The 22137-nt window shown below is 43.2% G+C and overlaps 1 protein-coding gene across 6 annotated transcripts in view; it reads right to left on the reverse strand.

Moving 5' to 3' along the window:
- Positions 1–22137, reverse strand: part of AKAP7 (A-kinase anchoring protein 7) — a 164646-nt gene that overhangs the window by 132413 nt on the left and 10096 nt on the right. For all 6 annotated transcript variants that reach the window (XR_004645128.1, XM_034765653.1, XM_034765651.1 and 3 more), the window contains exons 2-4: positions 16646–16810; positions 16091–16230; positions 8435–8571 (exon numbers count right to left, since the gene is read on the reverse strand). Coding sequence is in view for 5 of the 6 variants with exons in the window: in XM_034765653.1 (XP_034621544.1) it covers positions 8435–8571; positions 16091–16230; positions 16646–16810 (442 nt within the window). In the remaining variant the exon portion in view is untranslated. The remainder of the gene's footprint in view (positions 1–8434; positions 8572–16090; positions 16231–16645; positions 16811–22137) is intronic.

Genomic DNA, 22137 nt, shown 5'->3' on the forward strand with positions numbered 1-22137 from the left:
TTACCAATGTATCCACTTCTTATTGTTCATACACCTTCCCTGCCAAAACTCCCTATCAGAATGTAGATGCTGTTGAGAAAATATTTATTTTCCAGGAACACATGGTTACGCTTAACCATACACTCTCCAGAAACAAGGGTGTTAGAGGTGTAACCTTCTGCCCAGAAGAGACTCAGCTAATTAGTCCAGGGTTGGGAACAAGGGAGAAGGAATCACTGTTGTTAAAAACGGCTCTGTATCTAGGAAGGAGAACAGAGGCCTTCCTGAGACTGTCTGGAAGAGGAAGCTAAGAACCCAGCATAGCGCAGAGTGTGGGGGTTGCCAGAGAGAGCTATGTCAGATTACACCTGAGGATCTGGTCCCAGGCGATGGTGCTGTAAATATGACTGACCAGGGCCACACCTTGGACTAGCCTGGCATCAGTGCAGTGCAGTCCCAGATTGTTAAACAGAGATCTGATGTTGGGGAAGCATCGTTGGCGCAATGAGGTCTTTGATTGCCACACACAACCAAAAACATTCTTCAAATGCAGATTGAGGGAACAATAAAGATATTAGAGAGCTGGTGAGACTATGTGAGTCTCATAACCAGTTTCTGAAACTCAACATATAACTAGTTGTGTAAAGATCCATACTGCATTGCTCTTTAAAGGCAATATCCTGATCTCATTTAAATCAATGGCAAATCTCCCACTGACTCTAAGGGACCAGGATTTGAGCATAAATGTGTGCCTACAGAATTTAAAATTTTCAAATGCACATGTTCAGTACTCAGCCAACATTAATTCCTGTGACAAAATCCAAGCATTGGGCACATCTTTAAGGAAGTCTCATGAACACTGAACTTCTTCTGTCTCTGTTCTAGCTCTACAGCTCTGCTCCTTGCTTTGAATTAACTGAGCTTGTGTCATTTACTAACAGTCAACAGGACAGTTTCAACAATCAAAGGGAAAAAATTCTCTTTTTCAGTTTGCTTACTTTGTGTATTGTCATTTTCATTGTTTCCCTTTGTGACTAATTTGTCAGTTTTTCCATTTTTATGTCTCTTTCACAGAGCAACAGAGAATTTTTTTTAATTAAAAAATGTAGAACCACAAAAATTGTCTGGGGGACGTAATGACAGGTGTAATACCACAAAATACTATTTAACTCGTTTTTTAAAACAGATTAGATTTCAAATAGATTATGTCTTTTTAACTCCTGTGCATCACATCTAATAAGAATTGCTTACTGTATATATGCAACTCTGCATTTTCAAACATAAGTTTGTTCTTTTAAAATTAGTATTTTTTTAAATATGCATTACACATTTAAGTCTGAAATTTCAAAGGACAGTCATTTTTTAGGTACCCCACACAAAAGATTGGGGTCCCCTGCCAGATTGCTGCTCAGGGGGAAGAATATTTTTGTTCACTCTTTCAAGAGCTATTTTGCTCAAACTTTCCAGAAATCTTCAGTGTACTGGCGAAATTCCAACTTTACTACTTAACATTCTGCTTCCCTAATTTGTCCTGAAATTTCAATTAAATATGGCATTTTACTTCACCTCCTATTCTAAACTATTGCATAACATTACTGTGTTCTGTTAAACAGATGCTGTGTTTCACTCCAGTGAAAGAATGCTTGAAAGGATTGTTCATTGTAATCTATTTACAAGTCACTTTGGGATTCTTTGGGATAGGAAGCACTATTACTTTCCTTACTTTATCTTGTTGATAATAGGAGATAAGTGGCATGCAGGTATAAGAATAAATGTATGCTTTAGTTGAGAAACAAGATCTGTTAGCATTTTAATAACCATTTTCAATAGATATTTTTGTATATGTGAAATGGTACTTATCTTGAAATGATCTTCAGATTCAAGGAGGTAGAGAGATCAATGAGTACATTTTTAGTGCCATAAAGGCAATAAGACATGCAACTCAGTGATGGAAGTTGTATTGTATGTGGTATTCCCCACCTACTGCAATGATTTTTTTCCTTAGCTATTGTCAATGACATATTAACCTTTTACTTCACTGATGGGATGTTGACTTTATAGTCACTAGGTGGCAGTAATTACCTGTAAAATAGATACATGCTTCGGCTATGTCTATACTCCACACCACTGTGGCACTGCGTAGGGTACATGTAGCTACACACCGCAGTAAAAAGCAGGCAGTATCCATGAAGCAGTGTGTAGCTACACACATCAGTGAAAGGCCCTGGCACTGGGCGGGCAGCAAGAAAAAGTTCTAGCAGCTCCACACTGTCTACCCCGTCAGAGCTTTTCCCCCAGCTGGAGTCTTTCACTGTGGTAGAGAGAGCCTCTGGTAACTCCCTGTGGCAGGGAAAGGCTCCAGCAGCTGCGAGCTGACAGATCCTTTCCCCTCTGCCCTGCCAATATCTTTCCCTCCTGCTGGAGTGTTTCCCTGTGGAGCGGAAAGGCTTCAGCAACTCCCAGCAGTGGAGAAAGACTCCAGCAGCAGGTCACAACACTGCTAAAAAATATCTGTGTAGAAAGGGAAGGTATTGCTTGGATGTATAAGGAGCCACATAGGGTATATACCTTAAGGATTCAAGCATGTCTTTACTCACCTACGCAGTCCCTCACTGTCTACGCTGCTATTTATACACATGCTAGGAAGGCATGCAGTGTATGTACTCTATACGCTGATGTAAGGAGTCTGCGGTGTACCCTTAGAGGCACTGATAGAATCTACATCGTTTATTTTGATCTATCTTTAGTATTTGGTCTAGATAATACTTAGTCATGCCATGAGTGCAGGGGACTGGACTAGATGACATCTCAAGATCCCTTCCAGCCCTATGATTCTTTTTATAAGCAAGCTATCACCATGGCAACTGAGAACTTTCGTATCTTATCAGGTCTAGTAGGTTATTTCATTCGTTATGCCCACACATACACTTACCTACACGGGTGTGTGTACATTCTTATAATCATATCTGAACAGCACTCCCCTCTACTTTTCCAATGTCTCTATGGTACTGGGGGCTTGGGTGAGAATTAGATGGTTGACTGAAACCTAGTTCGGTAAAAAGTGATGTTGGCTGAATTAGGAACACATCTAGAGGTAACAGCAGATGTGATATGTTCTTTTCATTAGGGTATCCTTGCCAGAAGTTTGCAACCTTCACCATATGAATAAAACCTGTAAGTTTCTGGATGCCCAGATAGGATCAGTGGACAATCGTACTTTTACTCATCTGTGCTCGACAAAGAGGTCTGACTGTTCCTTATGCATGTACACCTCCCTAGTCACTCAGGCCTTTTCTACCACCAGGCTGGATTACTGCAATGTGCTCTACGTGGAACTATACATGAAGATGTCTCACAAATTTCAGCAAGTGCAGATTCAGCTGCCTTTCTTTGCAGGATATTACAAATGAAGCATATTAGCCTACTGTTCCACAGGCTGCTAGTGGCTGCTAATTTGTTTCAGGTCCTGGTACCTTAGACATGATCTCTTTTTTTTTTTTTTTTTTTTGGTGCCTTATGCAAACAGTTGACATCAACTGGAACATCAAGCTGACAGTCTCTCGATTTTTGCATCTGGGAACTGGGAATACATAATTTTCAAAAGAGGGCCTTTAACAGTGGTACTGGGTCCCCCATTAACTGAATATATCTCACAAGCCCATCTATTGACTCAGGTTTTGCCTGATGGATAGGCTGTGAAGGATCACTTTTGGATTAGAGCAGAGTCTTTTCAGTTTGGCTTTGTCTCATTGAAAAATTAGTTGTATGTGATTTTATAATGTGTGTGTTTGTCTCAGGGGTGAAAGTAACTTAAAGGACTTGCCGGTACTCCCGAGTCCTGAGGAGGGGCAGGGCCTCAACAGGAAGAGGCGTGGCCTCCACCAGAAGAGGCGGGGCCTTTAAATCCCCAGGCCCTTTAAATCAGGATTTAAAGGGACCAGGGCTAGGGCTGTGGTAGCAGCAGCTGGGAGCCCTGAGCCCTTTAAATCACCCCCTGAGCTCCCAGCTGCAGAGATGGCTAGGAGCCCTGGGGTTCGGGGGCGATTTAAAGGGGGTGATTTAAAGGGCCCGGGGCTCTAGCTGCTGCTACCGCAGCGGAGCCCCGGGCCCTTTAAATTGCCGATAGAGCCCTGGGACTCCAGCAGCAGGGCCCGGGGCTCCGCCTGCTGCTCCGCTGCAGGGCCCTTTAAATCGTCTCTGGAGCCCTGCTGCTGGAGCCCTGGGGTAGCGGCGGCAGGGCTCCGGCAGCTATTTAAAGGGCCCGGGGTGGTAGAGGCAGTGGGAGCCCCAAACCCTTTCAATAGCCACCAGAGCCCTGCCGCCGCTATCCCAGGGCTCCAGCAGGCTCTGGGGGCTATTTAAAGGGCCCGGGGATCCTACTGCCTCTATCTCCCAGGCCCTTTAAATTGTCCCTGGAGCCCTGGGATAGCGGCAGTGGGGCTCCAGCGGCGATTTAAAGGGCCCGGAGCGGTAGCGGCGGCAGGAGCCCTGGGCCCTTTAAATCACCACCCAAGCCCCGCCGCCACTACCCCAGGGCTCTGGAAGCAATTTAAAGGGCCCTGGGCTCCAGCCCTTTAAATTGCTGCCTGAGGAAGCCGGTCCACCCCGGTATGGAGCACCAGCTCTTGCCGGCAGGGGTGGCAGGTTTGTAGAAATGTTGGTGGTGCCCAGAACCTGCCCCTGCCCAAACTCTGTCCTCCCCCCCCCCAAAATTCCACCCCCCTCTGGGAGGGAGTTTGGGTGGGGGAGGAGGTCTGGGGTGTAGGCCCTGGGCTGGGGCAGGGGACTGGGTGCAGGAGGGGTGCAGGGTGCAGGCCCTGGGAGGGAGTTTGGGGATAAGAGCGGGTGCGGAGGGAGGGGGTGCAGGGGTGAGGGCTGTGGAGTGTGGCTGGGGATGAGGAGTTTGGGGTGTGGGAGGGGACTCAGGGCTGAGGCAGAGGGTTGGGGTGCGGGGGATGAGGGCTCTGGCTGGGGGTGTGGGCTCTGGGGTGGGGCAGGGCTGGGGATGAGTTTGGAGTGCAGGCAGGCTGCCCTGGGACTGGAGCCAGAGAGGAGGACTCCCCCCAGCCCTCTCCCCACCAGCAGCAGCGAGCTCTAGGGTAGGGACCCCTTCTCCCTCCCCCCCCCGGCAGCACACTCACCCCCACCACTGTCACTGCACGTGCTCCTAGAGCCACTCTCAGGTCCAGGAATCTCCCTTGCCTCCCCTGTGGTGGGTGCCATGCCGGGGGGGGGGCTGCCATCACATGTGTACCTCCTCCCTTGCTGCTGCCCCTCACTGTAGCCTCACTGGGGGTGGGGGATGGGGCTGCTCCTTGCCCAGTGTGGGGCAAGAGCAGTGACTGCGGGCAGGAGGGGTGGCTGTACTGGTGGAGGGTCCCACTGGAAAATGAAAGGGTCTGAGGGGGAAGGGCAGCCTGTCCTGGCCGTAGTGCAGGGGGGCACTAGGACCCTGCAGTGGCAGTTAATGCAGGCAGGCAGCCTGGAGCTGCAGGGGACAGGGAGAGACAGGCTCTGCTCCAGGACCCAGGGAGCTGCACGGGGGCAGCAAAAGGGTGTCGGGGGGGCACTCAGGGGAGGTGCGGGGGGCAGGAGGTGCGGCCAAGGAGGAGGCGCGGGGGGCAGGAGGTGGGGCCAAGGGGGAGACCCGGCCCCGAATATTCGTGGAGCCAGGCCCCCGACCCTCAATATTGCTGGAGCCACGAGCCCATATAACTCGCTGCTGCTGCTTCTTGCTGGTACACTGTTCCAGGGCTTACTTACCCCTCTGGTTTGTCTATAGGTGGATTTAATAAATTGGTTTTCTAGCCAATCAGTTTTCTAGCCAATTTAACATTTTTCTGTATCCTACCTTAACATTTTTATAGCTCTCCGAATTGCTCTCTAAGTGTAGAGTGGATGGGACAAACCCTATACCCAAGCAAATATTCCTAGAAAATTCAATATTAATATAAATGAACAAGCAAGATTTGACTCTATATTCCTATTTTTCCATTTATAAAGTGTTTCAAGTAACATTTAAATATGACTTATTCTAACTGAAACAAAAGATTACTGTTACATGGTACTGTTATCTATTTTTAAATTCAGTTCAATTAACATTCAGAGATAATGAGACAGGAGATTTACAATGATCTCTAGATTTCAGAGCTGGGTGAGGAAATAATGACAAGAACAAAACATCCCTCTAGGAATATGTAAAATGGATTTTAGGAGCTGTCCATGTTTTTTCTGAATTATGTAATCTAAACATTATGACATTTAAGTATGGATCACAGCTCTTTTCTAAATTGTTAATTTAAAAGTCTCTGAGAAAAACAAAGTTAATATAAGCAAAGCAAATTAGAATCCTTTCAACTGTTCGTATATGCGTGCTGAGGGGGTCAGATATGGGGTATATCTGTTTGTCTTTCTTTTCTCTATTCTATGCTTTTATTTTTAACAGTTACCAATTGTTTGCTGTAACATTGAGATGTGAGAGCAACTTAGGGCCAAGATGTACCTTGTTAAACCAAACTTGTTAAAAGTTATTTTACACTTTGTCTCTTTCTGTAAATCTAGTGGCGTTCTGTACACGAAATTAGTGAAGTATATAAAAGCAAAAAAAGCACAGTTAAACTTTTCACTCTTTAATCTTTTGAAAGAATGGATTTCAACACATGCAGGAAAGAACTAAAAACCTTCATTCTCTACTGTAAGTAATCTAGAGCATTATTATTATTAAATGTCCACATCACCGACTCACGATCAGGCTCCCATTGTGTAGGACCTATATACCTATGTAAAAAACATACATTCCTTGTCCAAAGAGACTACAGTGCAATTAGACAAAGTAAACTGAAAGAGACAGTTAACATGTGAGCAACAGTCAAAGGTACTTCAGTTACATTTTTTAATTGTGGTTTCCTCAAGCCAGATTCCCATCCTAGAAACATATTTTTTTTTCCCTCTGCACAGACACCTCAACCAATATGTTCAGCTATTGTTGAACCAACATGCCATTCTTTCACCCAGCCATCTCACAGAAATTTTTATTTTGCTTTTAATGCCTCCTATTATATTGTATTACTTTCAGCTTTTGTTTTATTTTAATGCCAGTTATCTCCTTTTTCTCTGCATCTCTCTTCCAGGATCAATCTCTAATTAGCAGTTAACCCCATATTGCCCCCACTTCTTGAACTTTCCCAGTTTAGCTCAATTAACAATTCTGCTGACTTCAGCAGGATGTGAAATCACATGGAGTCATTGAGAGCATGCTTCCACTACACAACAGCAGCTGCCCTAAGGCAGCAATGGCCTCCTTGAGCCATTGCCCAGGGCAGGAGGAAGTTCGTGCTCCTGCTCTTGTATTTCAGGGGACAGAGGATTTGGGGGGATAAGAGGGTGCCCAACAGGTCTAGACTGGCCTGTTCTCCCTGCTGTTCTTTCCTGCTGGCTATCTCTGTATCTCTCCCATCAGGGGAGCAGGGTCTTTTGCATAAGGCTATGTTGATGTCACGGAGGTCATGGAAGTAGGGTTACCATATTTAAACATTAAAAAAAGAGGACACTCCACGGGGCCCGCCCCTTCCCCGCCCCAACTCCACCCCTCCCCTGCCCCTTCCCCAAAGACACTGTCCCAACTCTGCCCCCTCTCCTGAGTGCCCTGCATTCCCCCTCCTCCCTCCCAGCCACGTGAAACAGCTGCCCGAGTGCTACCGCCTTCACGGTTTGCCGGTCAGCCTCCAGACCCTGCGCCCCCAGCCGGGCGCTTCCCCAGCGCAGCTGGAGCCCGGGAGGGGAAGCGCCCGGCTGGGGGCGCAGGGTCTAGAGGTCTGGGGGCTGCCCGGCAAACCGTGAAGCCGGTAGCGCTCGGGCAGCTCCGCTCTTCAGCTGCACAGAGCTGAGGTGTCTGGGGGGAGCTGCAGGCAGATTCCCCGTGGCAGCTTCACAGTTTGCCGGGCAGCCCCCAGACCTCCAGACCCTCCCGGCCAGGCGCTTCCCCTCCTGGGCTCCGGCTGCGCTGGGGAAGCTAAAGTCAACTAGCTACATAAGTTGGTTGACCTAGAGGAAAACCAAAAAGCAGCTGTCAGCCAGCAGAGGGGAGCTACTACCTGTGCTAACTCACAGCAGAAAGAGAGATGAAAAACCAGGCCTAAGGAGGAGCTGCAGAACTGGACATGGATGGATAACTCTGCCTAAATAAAGGATTGTAAGGTGGTGAGAGAACTGAAACCCTTTCATCTCCCACAGGGCCCACTGCACACTTTAGTTTCAACTCAGAATTAAAGGGTTAAGCATACACCAAAGTATATTATTCTGAACATTCCCAAGTGCAGGTATATGATCAGTCTCAGGAAATTTAGAATTGTTACCCTTTATACATGTATATTAAAATGGGGTCTTCTTCCCTGAACTTCCCTACAACCAAAGAAATAGATTTTTAATGTACATAATTTAACAGCAAAACACTTACGTGCCAACTTCTTCTTCATTGGATAAATGCATCACTAACAGCGTGACATGTAAGGAGCCATAACGACTCATTGCTTGGGAAAGTCTGTGATCCTTTTGTACAACTATATCTTGGACAGCCTGAATACCTCTTGTAATCTAAGAGAGACAAGAAATACACAAAAACAAAACTAGTCATTATAGTTTTTCTATCCCACAATACAAGCAAGAAAGAAAACAAACTCACTAAAATCAGATGTTTGCATAAAAACTCTGCAAGCAGACACAAATTTCATCATCTTCTTGATAGAGTTTTGTTAATCTGCCTGAGTAAACTCAAAGTGGGTAGGAAGTAAGGGAGTTATTATTGTATGGCTGCACATCCCAGAGTAGCTCAGTAGTAGCTTGTCCTCAGCAGAAACATGCTAATTCCTGGAACAGTTAAAGGCAGTTGCTCTCAACCTTTCCAGACTACTGTACCCCTTTCAGGAGTCTGATTTGTCTTACGTACCCCCAAGTTTCATCTCACTTAAAAACTACTTGATTACAAAATAAGATGTAAAAATACAAATGTCACTCCAGCACACTATTACTGAACAATTACTTTCTCATTTTTACTATATAATTATAAAATAAATCAATTGGAATATAAATATTGTACTTACATTTCAGTGTATAGTATATACAGCAGTATAAACAAGTCATTGTCTATATGAAATTTTAGTTTGTACTGACTTTGCTAGTGCTTTTTATGTAGCCTGTTGTAAAACTAGGCAAATATCTAGATGAGTTGATATGCTCCCCCAGAAGACTTCTACGTACCCCCAAGGGTACACGTACCCCTGGTTGAGAACCATTGGTTTACGGTGCTTCACTTTTCCCCAGTGTTATGCTGTCAACATCCTAAATTAGAGGTTTCTGCAAGAACTTCCTCCACCAGCCTATGATAAACCTCGTGATGCAGTAGGGGATGAGGGACTACAGCCAGCTTTTCCAAGATCTTGTACGTAGCGCACAGATGAGTATTCAGTAAATAATGTGCTGGGCCATTTGAGTTACAACTCCTGATTTTTCTATTTGAAGAGAAAGTTAGATCGTACTCATTCTTCAAATATATTTTAGGAGTTTCTTTAAACAGAATATTGATACTTACTGTTATTAAAATACTGTCAATCTGCTTGTTAAAAAAAATTAACTTAATGTTTTCCTTCTATCAGCAACTACGCATAAAGAAATGCTTGCATGATAAATTTTGTCCAACAGTCTTTACTGCACATGAAAGTACAATAATCATCATGGTTATTAGAAAAATTGCTACAAAGCCTAAATATAATATTAGTGAAAATCAAATCAAACATAGCTGATTTACTATAATCTTGAGTATTTGGTAAAATGAGTAATTTCTTGAACTAAACTAAGTGAATTATAAACAGATTACCATCTATCAAACACTACAGCCAAGCGAGCCCTTGTGCAAATCACCTAAAAGAACCAATTTAAAAGACCTCAAAATGACTTTGAAATCTATAAATTAAAGTTGTGTAAAATGGATATATATATGTGTGTGTGTGTGTGTGTACACACACATGCCAAATTTTCATTACAGAAGAGTCTGCTTTTGGATTAAAAAAGGAAACCCCCTTTACATGCAAATCTTTGCCTCTCACTTTATATTAAAAACCTTATTGATGCTGAACACCCTCTCCCAATGAAAACAATGAGAGTTGTGAGCATTCAGCACAGTTCATGATCAGGGCCTACATGAGAGCCTTGTCTTTATGTGCCATGTACTTCCTGTGGCACCACATAAATAAGTAACAAATTAGAACAGAAGGGGAGTGATGGCAAAGAAAGAAGGGAAAAAATAACATGCCTAGTAAAGGAAGATGCTTCGGTTTCTCCATAGCCAGTAGCATCTAGGCAATGTCTAATGTCATCTGAAAAAAAATATGTCCCACTGTCTGATCATAAATTACACTGCAATAAGATTATACTAGTATTTCACCACTGTCACAATTTGGCACTTACATTCCCACAAATAAATGACACTTTCACTGAATTCTCAAAAGGTATGAAATATGTAGCTCCACAGTTACACAAAATGTTGATGAACGTGATCCCAGATAATTGCAATTTATTGACTGCACAGATAATACTTAACGTCATAAACTGGAGAAAAGTGCAATTATCCCAATGGGGAAAAGTACAAATGATAAAGATGGAGTGGTCCATCATTTCAATTACCAGTTTACCCAGTTTCTGCTTATAGTTTCCAGGAAAATTTTCAAGACAGTGAATAGTTTAATGTATTCCTTCCTGAGAGACAGCAAAAGAAAAAAAATGCAAGCACAGTTATAACAATACAAGCCCTTCAGGACACGGAAGCTATGCTTACACAACTTGGAAGCTATTATCAAGACTGTCTTGGCTCTAAACAAACAAACAAACAAAACCCCAGATGTTTATTAGTGAACAAGGTCAATTTCAAAGATGGCAGACCACAGCCAGGTCCAGAGGCAAGCCACAGCTAACCTTACTGTCAGAGAATGAGCAGGGAAGTAAGAATGGAGATGCCCCTCTGTTCCAAAGTCAGAAATGGGAAAGAACGGCAAGAGCAGCTATGAGGATCAGCATTCTACACTAGTGGTTCTCAACCAGGGGTACGTGTACCCCTGGAGATACCCAGAGGTCTTTCAGGAGGTATATCAACTCATCTAGATATTTGCCTAATTTTACAACAGACTACATAAAAAACACTAGTGAAGTCAGTCCAAACTACAATTTCATATGGACAATGACTCATATGTATACTGCTCTATACGTTATACACTGAAATGTAAGTACAATATTTATACAGTATTCCAAATGATCTATTTTATAATTATATGGTAAAAGTGAGAAAGTAAGCAATTTTTCAGTAATGGTGTGCTGTGATACTTTTGTATTTTTATGTCTGATTTTGTAAGCGAGTCGTTTTTAAGTGAGGTAAAATTTGGTGGTACACAAGACAAATCAGACTCCTGAAAGGGGTACAGTACTCAGGAAAGGTTGAGAACCACTGTTCTACATAATCTATACTATTCCAAAGGCAAAATATTGTTACACAGAAGTATGTCTGTGAGCCTCAGGGAGAAGTCCATCCCTACCATGTCCCTCTTGAATTCAGGTAACCAAAATTAAATGCAACAAACAAGGTGTAGATGTACGACCAATTTGCAGACTTCGATTTTCAGATTTTGTTTATTCTTTTCTGTTTTAATACAGCCAAGTATCTAAATTAACTCTTTTGAGCAGTGTGATACAGAGATCAGATATTTTAATTAAGCTAAAGAAGACTCCTTTTAGATCTCTCATATCTAGTGATGAACCCATTAATATATATGAAATGTTTAAATTGTTTTTCCTACTGTACATTACCTTTCACTTTTCTACATTAAATTTCATCTGATAATTTTGCTGACAATTTAATTTAATTAGATTCTTCCTGTCTTCTTCACAAACCTTAGTAGTTTTAATTCAGTAAATAAATTGAGGGCAGGTTTCAACAACTCGCTACGCACCTCCTTCTCTAGATAATAAACTGTTAAAAATAAATTTTCAAAAGGAGTCTAGTTCTGATCCCATAGTCATCCTTACCATTAACTTCAATATATCATTCTGAATAGTATCAAATAACATTATTCTTACATGCAAGAATTTGGGTTTGCGGCATGCAAGAATAATGCTAAAAAGTTAATACAAAACTGATAACCTTTAGAGTTGTAACACATCAAGTATAATCAATTTCATTAAAATCTAATCTTGAGGACCTAGAAACAGCATCTTCAGACACATAGCATATCAGTTGAAATTTAACCTCACTCAAGTAGATTTACCAAAAGTGATGGAAACAATTATTATTCTTCCTTTAACTATTTCTGTAAAATGTAACAGAGTATGAAGTTAAAATTAATGGGGCATCATATTTTTCTTCCAAAGATTCAAAACAGCATTAAAATAATAGCAAGAGAAATATCTCAGTCACAAGCAGGATAACTCATTAAATGTTTCCTGAAAAATCCCCCACTGCAAAACTGTTCCTGAATCAAAGGGGTGTTTTTCACTGTAAAGCTAAAAAAATTAAGTAAAATCTTAATTCAGAAAGGCTTGTACTATTGCCTGGAACACCTCAGGAGTAGTGAAATTCTCACAAAAGGAAGCTCTTTGTCCATCATCATCTGAAATGGCAGCAGTAGTTAAAAGCTCCTCTCTGTCTTTACAGGATCCCATGTGTATTAGTTGGAATTTTTCCATTCAGGATAAAACTACCAGTATAAAATCCAACCAGCACCTCCCACTTCCAGTGCAAACCCTACATCTAAGAAAATTACAAACAGAATTTTGTAATATAAAGGCTAAGAATGACAAAGTAAATAAATAATAATAATTAATAACCCCCATATCAAATGCTCTGAGACTTAGCACAGCTGCTATCCTCACAATTACTGTTAATGACAAATGAAGTCAAAAACAGGAATTACCAACTTTAGGCAGCATGAAAATGGCTGCAGAGTTTAGACCAGTGGTTCCCAAATTTGTTCCACCACTTGTGCAGGGAAAGCCCCTGGCAGGCCAGGGCGGTTTGTGTACCTGCCGCATCCGCAGGTTCAGCCGATCGCGGCTCCCAGTGGCCGCGGTTCGCTGCTCCAGGCCAATGGGAGCTGCTGGAAGTGGTGGCCAGTACGTCCCTCAGCCCATGCCACTTCCAGCAGCTCCCATTGGCCTGGGCCAGCGAACCGCGGCCACTGGGAGCCGCGATCGGCCGAACCTGCGGACGCAGCAGGTAAACAAACCGGCCCGGCCCGCCAGGGGATTTCCCTGCACAAGCGGTGGAATAAGTTTGGGAACCACTGGTTTAGACCTTTCTGCTTTAACAACAAAAATTATTCAAATCCTATCAGCAATGACAGGAGCACTTTTTTTCAATTATGATCTATCAATGTATTCAACTACTACATTATCCTTGCAATTGCTATATAATGAGAGCAAAAATGAGGCAGTGAGAGATTCCAAATTCAGATGGGGTAAAAGATCTCATTTCTTCATTATCTAGTGAAGGCTAATATAATTAGTCATTGCAATCTTCCTCCACACTTGACACCTAAGAGTGGAACATTTCACCATAACTTTCATACCTAGTTTGGTTTTATTAAATTCATTTTCAGACATTATTCAGAATTCCTCAATACTGGGGTCTGTGTGTGAGTATATAGCACAGATGCAGTTTCACTCTCTGGTTGACCCTCAAAACACATCTGATGGGGTCTCCTAACAAATATTTTTAAAAATCTAATTCAGACCCTGTATTCAAGTACAGGTTTTGACAGCACCACTTTTACACCTAACACTGTCTCTTATTTTCCATGCTGAAGCCACAACAGGTATTCACAACATCTATATCTAGCAAAACTCAGTGTATATGTCAGCTAGTGAGAAAGAATCATGCTCAGCTATTACTACCTTAACTAAGACAATGCATGCTAACCATGAGAAAGAGCGACAAGGTGGATGAGGTAATATCTTTTATCCCTATCTCACCCACCTTGTGTCTCTAATATCCTGGGACCAACACAGTTACAACAACATTATAAACAACCATGAGATACATGTTCTTAAAGATCCTACTGTATGTCTTGAAACCATTTGCACTGCATGAAACTCCAACAATCTCTCAATTTTGTTAAGAATATGTATCAACATGTTTCTTAGAGACATGTTCAAGCCTATATATGTGAACTAGGATGGATTTAGATTTTCAACTTTAACCATCATTGCTTGTCCCAGAGTTCTTAGCAGTAACAGAATTGTCCAGTTCTTCTCCAGAAGGTCAGTTATCACAACACACTGGAAGAAATCACTGACGGACCCCTTTGGGGGGAAGAAGAGAACTAACCAGTATTTCTTAGGTCCCAGTCCTGCAAACACATATGCATGCATGTAACTTTACTCACATGAGTAGTCCAAATCAATGGGAATACTGATGAACATAAATTTAAGCATATATGAGTGTTTGCAGGATTGGGGGCACTAGATTGTAGCTGGAGTTTGTCTGACATAGTGTATCAGTCTATTTTTAACTAAAACCTATCCGCATTAAAAATCAAATCACACACCCACCCCTATTGGGCGAGCTACTATTCTACTCAGGGCAAATCAGACTTTAATATTCCACCTAATCTAGAGTAAACAGTAAGTATTTTTAATAGCAAATTTCAGGATAAAATAATGATTTAAGTAGCTGTGGTCCCCTCATGATATTTGACACATTGGCCCTGATCCTGTACCTGGCTCCATGAGGATGGAGTCCCGCTGACTTTAGTGAGGCTGTGCATGGGTCAGAGGTCTATCTGTGCAGTCAGTTGCAGAATCAGAATAAAAAATGAACACTGCTACTAGAACTGAAATATTAGTGAGATGATAGTAGGTATATGCAAAAATCACATATAAATGGCCTATAAGTGCCTCTTTTTAGACAATAATCACCCTGAAATATGTCCTTTACATAACAGGTTTACAGTTTTTGGATGGAGGTGATTTGTTCACCATGAATTATACAGCAAATTGGACAAATTCCATGTTATTAAAGGAAAACAGTCTAAGTGAAATCTACTCAACTTCATAAAATGAGTTAAGGTAGTTTCATGTACTATACACCTGTCCTCAGTCCTCCTACAATTTTGTGGATTTACCATTTACACTTTCCTATTTTTTAAAGTGTTCCTCTCCCCTGTTGCTGTGTGAATGACTTTCACAAACAACCTGAGTATACAGATGGAAACAGTAAAACTGATTACACACGAAATCCTGTCAAATCCACAAATCTAGCAAACTGGATAACAAGACAAAAAATGTTCTCTAATATCTTTCAGTTAAGAGTAATCCATTGTTATTTGTAATAATGGTTAGTAAAAACAGTTTCAGTGTGATTCTTAATATGACACTGTTCCTTAAAGAATAATATAAAATAATTTGTCATCCTTTAGGCCAGTGGTTCTCAAACTTATTTGATCAGGCCCCCCTTCTTTGTGTCAGTAGTTGTTTATGCCCTGCCCTCCCACCCCAAAGTCCATATACCACCATCCAGCTCTGAAGGCAATGCCATGCCCGCAGCAGCAAAGTAGTAAGAGTGGCAATGTGAAAAATGATATTTGTCAATAACACTTTTGACACTTAGCGCCCCACTGCCACCCTTATTTCTGCACTGCTGCTGCACCCTAGGGCTGACAGCCAGAGCTCCGCTGCCTCCAGGTGAGGGATTACGGGGGTGGAGAGGAGCAAGGAGAGGAGAGCCTGAGCCTGGGCTGCCTCCCGATGAGTGAATGGGGGGACGGGGTAGGAGAGGTGAGGGATGGGGGGGGGAAGAGAGTTCAAGCCCAGGTGGCAGAGCTTCAGCTGTCCCCTTTATCTCTGCCTCCCGGGTGTGCACAGCCCTTCTGCATAAGTCCTAACCAATGGTGCTGACAGCCAGAACTCTTAAAAAGAATACAACTCACGCCTCCCTTGACACATTCCTACACCTCCCATAGAAGGCCCGCCCAATAGTTTGAGCACTGCTCCTTTAGGCTAAATATTGCTTGCCTTACTTACTCCTGTTGAAGTAATTTTGCCCGTAGAAAAAGAGAATAGAAAAGAATACCACCTCTGGGTTTGTAATTGGAAGAGAGATGAAATAGTTTGGCTGATATTGCTTTTTCTTCTTTGTTTGATCGTCTTCTTCAGTCTTCCTTCTAGTAGTTCTTTTTCTCCTCTTTTTAAAATATATTTCAAATGTACTAGTAACTAGGGGAAGAGAGGGAGAAGGCAAAACATTTATTTTGTACATACAAATTAATAAAAAAATATACACAGTAAGAAATACTACACCAATGTGAGTTGGTCTTGAGCCAGCAACATAAAGGTAAAAGGCACTACATCCCATTCTTACTAAGTTTTCAAAAATAATATACCTATATAGGGATTAGAGAAGTTTTAAGTAGAAGAGTCTTATTTTAGACAATGGCATGGTAAGTTTCTAACATGCTTAAGTATTTGCAGAATTGAGTCTAATAACAGTGACTGTATGGCCCTGACTCTGCAAGCTAGTTCACATGGTTTTGTTTGGGTGGCGAGATCTACCTGCATGGGCCAACTAGCAGATAATAACCTAAATGTTTGATCTACATATGTTTAAACCAGTTTTTTTTAATATACTTACTGCCAAATTCATCTCCAGTATCTGTACTGGCAAATGGTATTTCTGCCATCAAATAATCCATAGAGTCAGGAGGAGTTTGTGACCCTTTTCTTATTTTTGTTTTTTTCTTTTTCTTTTTCTTTTTCTTTTGAATGATATTTTTTTGCTGCACATTTTCCAGCCCATCTGGAATATATTTAAAATAACACATTTAGTCTTAGATTTCTAATTTGAGACAATATATACAATATATTATTACTCTATTAGTAAAACCAATTGCTCTCTTCCATTTGTTGCCATTTTTTTCCTGCTTCAACATATTAGTAGATGTGCTTAATTAAAGTTGGACCTCAATCCTGACCTTATGCTACATTGGAGTAAAGGAGTGTATTGGTCCATTTAGCCACATATGCTGTTTCCATATCATCTTGTCCAGTCCTAAGGAAAGGCAGGCGGATGCAGAAGGGGTCACTATAGGCTTATGTAGACTGGGAAAATAAGTGATGCTCAAAAATATGTTATTTAACATCTATGTCAAAATTAACATTACTTAGTACCTAGTGTAGACAAAATGAATGATGTTTAGAAACATGTGAACTGGTCATGGTTAACAGGTTAAGTATCTCTCCTTTGATCCTGGTCCCTCTTTGCAAGGCTGCAGTTACGTCCATGGAGCCATCATTAGGTGGAATTCTGAGGTGACAATGTCCTCCTCTGATGGAGTGTCCAACTCACACAAGGCCTGAAGGGGTAAATTAGGCCAATTAAACTATAGGCTGCACCTGGAGGAAAGCCAGGGCATGCTAAGACCTAATTGCTGAACAAGTCCAGCTGGGGGAGGAGCTGGGCCATCCCAACAGAAAGGGGCTGTCAGGAAATAGTCTGTAGTTACTCATAGGAGAGGGGAGGCGTGTTTGGGGGTTACAGAGCCAAGTTGCTCCATGGGAGGAGTGTGGGGGAAGCCAGAACGTAGAGTTGAGAAGTAGAAAGGAGTCCAGAGCAAGAGTACCATAGTGAGGAAGGAAGCAGGCCATTGTTGCTACAGATGCTGGACTGGAACCTGGAGTAGAGGGTGGGCCTGTGTTTCCCTACCAGCCACAGGAGGAGTGGCACAGTCTGGGCAGAGAAGGGAAGACTGCCATGTTTGTATGGAGGGACTCTGATACCTTGGAGGGCTGAGTCATGAAGACTCCAGCTATAAAAAAAAGTGTGGGTTTAGTGCTCATATACCTCTGCTGTATGCTGCCCTGCTCATCTATAGGGCAGCAACAAGGAAGGTTGCCCTACTGGCATAGCTCAGCTCTGGGGTGATTTCTAGAGATAAGAGGGCCCATGCTGAGTCTGCCAGTTAGTGCAAAGCATGGTATAGATGACATTATGCTGCAGGAGCTGGAATTGACACTCACTAAACCCAACTCATATAGAGGCCACAAAACATCCATTGTTAGACAATAACAATCTTTAATACCTGCTGAGTTGGTTGGATTCATACTTGTGACCTACAGAGACAAAAAGACTCTGAAGATCATTAACAATGTCATGAGGCATCTAATCCCCTGATAAGGGTTAATGTTACATCTTCAGCCAGGAGCGCCGCCAGCTTTTCTGCCGCCCTTGGCGGGAAGGTCCCGCCCCAAAATGCCTCCCCCCACAGAGGCGGCGGAAGGTCCCACCGCCGAAATATCGCCGTGGTCGCCGCCCCCCAAATTGTAGCGCCCTAGGTGACCACCTACGTCGCCTAATGAGTTGCGCCGGCCCTTGTCTTCTAGAAAGGTAAGATTTTTTAAAATCAAATTCTTACTTTTTTGGAACTTACATAGGCATGGTGTTGCCAGCTCTTTTGATTTTATCAAGAATCTTATAAGTGTTTTTCTTAAAGCTCCAGCTTCTGGAGTCAAGTGATTACACGAGGATCTCAGCTTTCATTTTTAAACAAGCAAGTTTCTAGTCTTCATTGTTATAGAGGTTGCTGAGAAAAACCTGCACCAAATTTCCAGGGTTATCCTAAAGGCTCAAACCAGAAGGCAAATAAAAGGAATTCTCAAAATATATTACTTTTTTTTAAATGTCCTGATTTTTAGCCAATCTCAAGATTTGAGGGGTTAGACTTGTTATTTTCTAATACAAATGGTTAACAATATTGCAGGCAGGATCTTCCACTCTCTGCACCCACACCCAACATCTCCCACATATTGCTCTGTTTTCTTCAAAAAATGCCATAATATGTGCCCCTACCCTGTTCTTAAAGGGAAAACACCCATTAACGAAAGAACAAAGATTAAAAATACAATAAAACAAATATCCAACCTCACCTCAATGTGCCTTGCAATATGAAATATTAATTTCTTCTAGGATCTGCACACTAAGGGCACGTCTGTACTTACCCCCGGGTCCGGCGGTAAGCAATCGATCTTCTGGGATCGATCCCGGAAGTGCTCGCCGTCGACGCCGGTACTCCTGCTCCGTGAGAGGAGTACGCGGAGTCGACGGGGGAGCCTGCCTGCCACGTCTGGACCCGCGGTAAGTTCGAACTAAGGTACTTCGACTTCAGCTACGTTATTCACGTAGCTGAAGTTGCGTATCTTAGTTCGAAGTGGGGGGTTAGTGTGGACTAGGCCTAACTTGCTTATATTTTTTCCTACATGGGTCATAAACCAGAACTGAACTCATAGCCTTCAGACAGACACCATAGACGTCTACCACTTTCACTATAGGAATAACTACATGAGATGTGCTGTTATCCTCTGTGGGGAGCATCCCAGAGAGAGAGAAAACATGTTTTTAATAACCAGGTTACATAACTGTGAACTAGCAATTATAGGTTGGGCATGAGGATTCTATTCCTGGCTCTCTGAGTAGCGTACGGTCTATTGGTTAAAGACAGCATAGTGACTCCCCTGTTTGAGTAACCTGCAGTGACTAAACCTGGGATCACTGATTCTAAAAAAATGAGCTTCTATCATTTGGACTAAAGATCAATGTACATAAGCAGGGAGGCAGTAACAGGCTCATAAACTTTTCTGGTCTAGTTGCTAAAGAGGGATAAAGATCCACACTGCATTAGCATGGGCAGACAAACACTTAATTTGGCTCATTACATCTGAAAGGCAGCATAGCGAGATGTGTGAAACATGGGACTGTTGAATTAGCATTGCCTACGGTGCCTTATCCAACCTCTTCTATCTGTAAAATGGGTAAATGATTGCCTCGCCTAAGGTAGAGGTCAGAGGCCTGGGTTAATAAAAATTGGGAAGTGTATAGAAGTATTAAGAATAATCAGTAGAAGTGCTAGAATTAGAACCCATGGTGTCTTGTATTGCACCTTCCTCCATTAAATATTCTGTGGGTAACGGGTAGGGTGACCAGACAGCAAATGTGAAAAATCAGGATGGGGGTGGGGGGTAATAGGAGCCTATGTAAGAAAAAGACCCAAAAATCGGGACTGTCCCTATAAAATTGGGACATCTGGTCACCCTAGTAACGGGTCTCTTTCTAAAATGTCTGACATTTTACTATTTGTGCAGAAACATGTGACAGACTTTGAAAATGCATAAGTGTCACTTGAAATACATGAGCTATGGCAAGTCTCTTTGAAGTTAACAGGTCATTGAAATATAATTAATAAGCAACAGGACAATTTAAAATTTCCTAAAAATTGTCAATCACTACAGTGTTTGCATCTACTAAGAGTTTTGAAAGCTGTAGATAGGGAGCCAGCATAAATCACAATTCACTTGTCTCCACTCAATATACTTTGTTTTTCATTTAAGAGAGCTAAGTTCAGTTTCTAAACTTCTTTGTGAAATACAGGTGGCAGGATATCAAGCCAACATGATAATGAAAGGGTCAGCCTAACCAATGATTCGTTCAAAATGTTTTTTTCTAAACTTACTAATTATGCAACATAAATTTATCCACAAGTCATCTTTTCCTATGTTTGCTTCAGACTCTCTCATTTTATTCTGATACTACGCATATCCAATTATATCTTCTACAAAATGTAAAGCTGAAACCTCCTTTTGCATCTCTCAACAACAACTGTGCACAAAAGCAAGCATCCAGCAGTATTCTCCTGGGAAAACTCCACATTACAATGGTGTTAGTGTACTGGAAAATAAACTTATGTCAGAATTGCAGTTTATCACAGGACACCTCATTACCACAGACAAGCACATTTTCAAAGCTCCACTGGTAACTAATGCAGATATTCCAAATCTAACCCCAGAGGAAAACTTGGCAGTAAACATCCACATTATGTTCTTGTGGCATGCAAAGCAACCACTGATTTGACAAATGCAGTGTAACAAACCTGATCTGGGTTATTAGGACCCTGTAGACTGTTTCTTGGATACCTCATCCCTAATGCTCGGGGAGATAAGACACCTGATTAAGTACTAATTGGCTTCAGCATAAAGGGGGGGAGGGGAAAATCACAAGGTAAATTGTGATCTGAGTACTGAGGCTGCCCAGGAGCTGTTCCAGTTACTGAACTGGATATTAAGGGCATAGCTACACTTGCAAATGTAGAGCGCTTAAACCAGCCTTCGTAGAGCGCAGTAGGGAAAGCACTGCAGTCTGTCCACACTGACAGCTGCAAACACACTTGTGTGTCCACATTTGCGGCATTGGGAGCGGTGCATTGTGGGAAGCTATCCCACAGAGCATCTCTTCCCATTCTGGTGCTGTGGCTTGTGGTAAGGGGGCGTGGGGACGGGGCATTCTGGGTCCTGTCCCAATGCCCCGTGATGCATCGCTTCGCATCCCAGCAATCCCTCTGCTTCCATCTTTCAAGATGGCACCATCTTTCAACGTTTTTTTGTACTGTGCGCTCTCTTCCCTTTCGGTCTGTGGGAATGGAGCCCAAACTGCTGAGGAATATGCTGATGAGTCTCACCATCACATCATGTTTGGCAGTCGAGTTATTCCTGAAAATCCAAAGTGACAGCGAGGACTTCGACGATGATATTGACTCGAGTAACGCATACGACACGAGATTGCTTGTGACATTCACGGACATGCTCACCACCGTGGAACGGCGCTTTTGGGCTCGGGAAAGAAGCACTGAGTGGTGGGAGCACATCCTTATGCAAGTCTGGGATGATGATCAGTGGCTGCAGAACTTTCGCATGAGAAAAACACTTTCATGAGACTGTGTGAAGAGCTCGCCCCCACCCTGGGGACACGAGATTGAGAGCTGCCCTCAGGGCCGGCTCTAGCTTTTTTGCTGCCCCAAGCAGCAAAAAAAAGCGCCGCTCCCCAGCTCCCCCGCCGAGCCGCCCCCCCCAGCCGAGTGCCACGCCGCCCCCCCGCCGAGCGCCGCCGGAAACCCCCCCCCGAGTGCCGAGCCCCGCGAGGCCCCCCCCACCAAGCGCCGCGCAGCCGGAGCCCGCCCCCTGCCAAGCGCCGCCGGAACCCCCCTCCAGCGCCGCGCGCCGGACCCCCCCCGAGCGCCGAGCCCCGCGCTGCCCCCCCCCAGCCCCCGCCCCCCCCCCCCCCCCCCCCCCCCCCCCCCC

Source organism: Trachemys scripta, chromosome 3 (assembly GCF_013100865.1).
Source record: "Trachemys scripta elegans isolate TJP31775 chromosome 3, CAS_Tse_1.0, whole genome shotgun sequence".
Lineage (NCBI taxonomy): Eukaryota > Metazoa > Chordata > Testudines > Emydidae > Trachemys > Trachemys scripta.